Below are 4961 nucleotides of genomic sequence, written 5' to 3'. Positions count from 1 at the left end.
ATGAGCAATTTTTTTTTTTTTTTTTTTTTTTGGGTGGAAGAACTTAGGTACTCAACTTTTTATAGATTCGGGGCACGAACTTGTTCGTTGGTTCCAACAATTTGACTGTTTGAAATGAGCGGACAATGCCGATTGTTCTTGTTTTATTTCTTTCTTTTTTTGGTTCCTTGGTAGGTTGCTATTGATCAATAACCCCCATGTGGAGGCTCCAAATGGATCGATACAATTCTTGGTGGTCCCTTATAATTTAATTGTCTCGACCAAGAAAATTTTGAGTAATTCAAACTTGTAGTTGATCATGACCCGTTTGAGTTTACCTGATTCAAACGTGCTCAACGGGGTTTATGTGAAGAAAAGAAAGAAATTACACAAGAGTGTGGTGGTTGATACACATATTTCGATGTCTAAATAAGAAAATGTTGATTGGTGCAATGAGATTATGATTTGAGAATGAGGTTGGACTTATGTGAGATCGCACATCGATTGGAGGGAAGAACGAGTGCTAGCAAAGACATTGGCCTCAAATGGGAGTGGATTGTGAGATCTAGAGAGGGGAACAAAACATTCTTTCTAAGGTGTGGAAAACTCTATCTGTCACACGTGTTTTAAAAACTTTGAGAAAAAGCCCGAAAAAGAAAGTCCAAAGAGAACAATATCTGCTAGTGTCACGACTCGATTTTCAAGGCGTCGAGAATCAAATCGAGACTAAAAAAGACAGAAGTAACAAATAAAATAAAAAAAAATAGAAGATGAAAATTCAAAATTAAAGTTAAATATTACCCGAAATACAGTTATGAAAGAAAATACAAAAGACTCCAAATGTGAGAATGGATTGACCTCCGGAATGACACCACTATGTGACATTACAGCTCTCGACCAATACCAAAAAAAAAGGGAAAACAGGGTCGTTTATTATAAGGTTGAAATCAAATAAAAATAAATACAATCTAAAATAAATATAAAAATAAAAAAACGAAGGTGATTAAAAGTTCAGATCGTGACACTGCAACTTACCACTAAGATGAAAATTTGGGATCGTGATTAAAAAGACAAAGGTGAAATCAAATAAAAATAAAACATAAAGATGAAAATTCCATAAAATTTAAAGACAAGATAAAATCCAATTATGAGACAGTACAGTTTGAATTTATTACAAAAGATAAAAATAGAAAACAAAACATTTATTATAACAGCCTGAAAACCTCTCCTTAACAAATGCGTTTTAAAATCTTGAGACTGACGATGATACGTAACAGATCAACGTGAACAAGATTTGCTAGTAGTAGACTTAGACTCGAGCTGTTATATCATTGAGGTTACCTAGTCGCTATTCATAGGCATTTGGTATAGAATATGGATCACTATGAGTAACAATTTCAATGAACTAATCTACAATAACAACATGACAATGATCATTAACAATGGCTGAAGTTGGCAACTTTTGATGCTCTTGTTCCAATTCCAAATCACTTGATTTCCCAGCTTCCACACACTTGAAATTTGCAAGTGAACCCAATTCACCAACTGACTCTGCAATCTTCTCAATGCAAGAAATGGTATCAATGAGCAACGAAGCCACGGTCGCTATCGGTACTATCTCTAGGAGATCAATGTCCCCGTCCCCCGGCCCGATCTTAAGCGCTGCCTTCAAGTCCTTCATTGCTGCCTTTGACTTCTCTATGTGGGGATTTGGAAATGTAGGTTGAGTCATCGTTCTTAGGTCGGATGCTATGTCCTCTAGAGCGTTGCTTGATTCAATGCTCATTTTAGAACAGGACTTCATGAGTCGATCTCGGATATGTAATGGAGTCTACGTGAAATACATTTGAATTCTAAGTCAAATTTCATCCGTAAACTTATCAAATCGGATCTAACACAGTCAGCTAAAGTTAACCAAATCGTTTGGTGTGATTAAAGTTTCTTACTTGAGTTTCAGTGACAAGGTAGTTGTTGAGAGATTCGAGTCGATAAGCACATTGTCTCGTTAAGCTTCCAATCTTCTGATATTGCTTCCATGGATGACGAAATTTGAAGGGCCCATGGCGTGGTTCCCACCTTGCAAAGTTAACCAGTGACTCTTCAGTTTGCCTCGACGTCAAAACGCTCTTACATCCTTCAAGAAGCTCATCTTCTTTCGATTCATTTGAATATTGAACCCCAAAACCTGCAAACCAAAACACATAGGAATCAAAACTGAGTTATCTTTCGTATATCAAATAGTGCGAACTTCGTAACAATTTTAAAAAATAGTCGACACTCGATTTAAAAATTATATTTCAAACGTGTATGATTAAGAACATATTCGAATTTTCATGAAACAATTATTAAAGACAAGGAAGCAAAATTATGAGCAATAATACGATGATGATGAGCTAATGAGTGAGAGACACCTTGGAGGAAGTTGGCGAGAAGTTGGATGTTGTTGGAGACAAGAGAATGGAGATCATCACCAGCCCAAACAGGGCATATGAATAAGCATATGAGAATGGCAATGAAGGTGCCTAGTAGAATGGTGAGAGCTCTCCTATAAGCGACTTGAAGAATCTCGTCATCTCGGTAACCGGAGACCGACACTAAACAAAAGGTTAGGATGAAGATGAGGAAGCCATAGTCATATCTTGCCTTTATTCGAGGGAAGAATCGTATGAACGTCGTTATTGTAGCTGTATTCATAGTGTCAAATTCAATTAGTGTATACACACGAATGTCAACTTAAGTATAGCTTAGTCGATTAAAAACATATTCTTATGACCAAAAAATTAGAGATTGGAATCTAACATCTATTCGAGCTTCAAAAAAGAAAAAAAGATGCACACTTTTCCCTTAAAGAGTATCTTTTTATATAGGTAATATTTATGTAACTAAATTGTAAGTTCAAGCCCTTAAGGGCGATGCTTTGCTTCCCTCTCTAACCAATGTGAGATCTCACAATCCACCCCGTTAAGGGTGATGCTTCGTTCCCTTCTCTAACCAATGTGGGACCTCACAATTCACCCCTTAAGGGCCAACTTCGTTCGCCTCTCCAACCGATGTGAGACCTCACAATCCACCCCTTAAGGGCCAGCTTCGTTCCCCTCTACCACTGATATGGGACCTCACAATCCACCCCTTAAGGGCCAGCTTCATTCCCCTCTCCAACCGATGTGAGATCTCACAACCCCCCTCCCCCCCCCTTAAGGGCGATGGTCCGTTCCCTTCTACAACCAATGTGGGACCTCACAATCCACCCCTTAAGGGCCAGCTTCATTCTAACCGATGTAGGATCTCACAATCCACCCCCTTAAAGGCCAGCTTTGTTCCCCATTTCAATCGATGTGGGATCTCACAACCCACCCCTTCAAAGGCGATGCTTCGTTCCTCTCTACCACTGATGTGGGACCTCACAATCCACCCCTTTAAGGACCAGTTTCGTTCTCCTCTCCAACCAACGTGGGATCTCATAATCCACCTCCTTAAAGGCCAGTTTCGTTCCCTTTCCAATTGATGTGGGATCTCACAATCCACCCTCTTAAGAGGGTGGGATCTCACAACCCACCCTCAAGGGCGATGCTTCGTTTTCCTCTCCAACCGATATGAGACCTCACAATCCACCCTCTTAAGGGCCTGCTAGCACGCTCTGGGTGCCTGATTTGATACCATTTGTAATGGCCCAAGCCCACTGCTAGCAAATATTGTACACTTTGGCTCGTTATGTATTGCCATCAGCCTCATAATTCTAAAACGAGTTTATTAGGGAGAGATTTCCACACTCTCGTCAATCTAATATGAAATCTCAAGAAATTGTTCAAAATCTCTGTAATTGCTAGTATCAAAGTAATAATTACTATCATGACTCAGAATTAAAATACAAACTTATATCCCATGATATTTATGTATTTTTTTTAAAAAAATTTAAAAATAATATTAGAAACTATATATTTTGAAGAATTTGAAGTAGAATTACATACCAAAAAAGAAAACAGAGAGCGATAGAATAACAGGTTGAGCTTTATCTCCAGCCAAATCCGCCAAAAAATGAGCTCCAAATCCCAAACTCGCAGCCAAGGACGTTGCCAAAACCCTATTCAATCCCCGTCCGAGCGTCGCTCCTATTTCAACCGAACCAATGAATATAGCTCAATGATTAAGATATTTACCGCTAAACATACAACAAAAATGAGAATATATTCACCTACGGAGAACTCGAAGACGACAACGACAGTCAAGACAGCCCACATAGCCGAGGCGCCGAGGCCATCATAGAGAGGCTCGAAGTAGTAGAACAATGACACCAAAGTGATGGCTAGGCCGACTTTGAAAGAATGAACAATTCTCCTAGGATCATCCTTGGCTAGTTTCTTCGTCTTTCTCAATAACTCGACCACCTTCGCCTTTAGGCTCGAAGATTTGGCTTTGAGCCCCTCGCCCCAACGAGCCAAAACTCCCTCGTTCTTCTCATCGGCCATCCCCACGGCCAAAGCGGCTCAAACTTGGTTTTTCTTCGCAATTGAGTGAGAGCGAGATGGGAAAAGTTTCTCTCTTGTAATGAGATTTGGTAATGAAGCCTAGATTGCCATATATATGTATATATATAGGAAGGACCCAAGATGGTAGCTTGAGAGTGTGTGGCCAACAAAAAGTGTCACCTTTATTGGTATGTAATTTTTTAAAAAATTCAAACCCTGAGGGGGTAACGTGTTAGTAGATATTGGTATGTAATTCTTTAATGGTACCTATAACGACCCAAGTCCACCGTGTTAGTAGATATTGTCCTCTTTGAGCTTTTCTTTTCAAGCTCTCCCTCAAGGGTCGTTCTCATCTTCAACCAATGTGGGATCTCACAATCCACCCTTTTTAGGGCCTAGCCTCCTCGGTGACACTTGTTTTCTTCTCCAATCGATGTGAGACCCCCCCAATTCACCCCCTTCAGGTTCTAGTGTCCTTGTGGTCAGACTTCCTCGTGTCCACCGCCCTTTGGGGCT

The 4961-nt window shown here is 39.8% G+C and overlaps 1 protein-coding gene across 1 annotated transcript; it reads right to left on the bottom strand.

Moving 5' to 3' along the window:
* Positions 1-1198: 1198 nt before the first annotated feature.
* Positions 1199-4665, bottom strand: LOC111461355 (aluminum-activated malate transporter 2-like). Its single transcript, XM_023104856.1, has 5 exons — positions 4172-4665; positions 3948-4088; positions 2391-2663; positions 1926-2164; positions 1199-1810 (listed from the first exon to the last, which is right to left on the bottom strand). The coding sequence occupies exons 1-5, from the start codon at positions 4443-4445 to the stop codon at positions 1385-1387; spliced, it is 1353 nt and encodes a 450-aa protein (XP_022960624.1). The 5' UTR covers positions 4446-4665; the 3' UTR covers positions 1199-1384.
* Positions 4666-4961: the final 296 nt, after the last annotated feature.

Source organism: Cucurbita moschata, unplaced genomic scaffold (genome assembly GCF_002738365.1).
Source record: "Cucurbita moschata cultivar Rifu unplaced genomic scaffold, Cmos_1.0 Cmo_Scf00025, whole genome shotgun sequence".
Lineage (NCBI taxonomy): Eukaryota > Viridiplantae > Streptophyta > Magnoliopsida > Cucurbitales > Cucurbitaceae > Cucurbita > Cucurbita moschata.
This window is presented reverse-complemented; position numbering and strand designations above follow the sequence as displayed.

Bases quoted from the DNA above. Each gene is read 5' to 3' on its own strand.
- LOC111461355 (XM_023104856.1), bottom strand. From the start codon at position 4,445: ATGGCCGATGAGAAGAACGAGGGAGTTTTGGCTCGTTGGGGCGAGGGG. The intron at 2,165-2,390 runs GTGTCTCTCACT...TTTGGTTTGCAG, and splicing joins TCTCGCCAACTTCCTCCAAG to GTTTTGGGGTTCAATATTCA. The intron at 1,811-1,925 runs GTAAGAAACTTT...TATTTCACGTAG, and splicing joins ACCTTGTCACTGAAACTCAA to ACTCCATTACATATCCGAGA.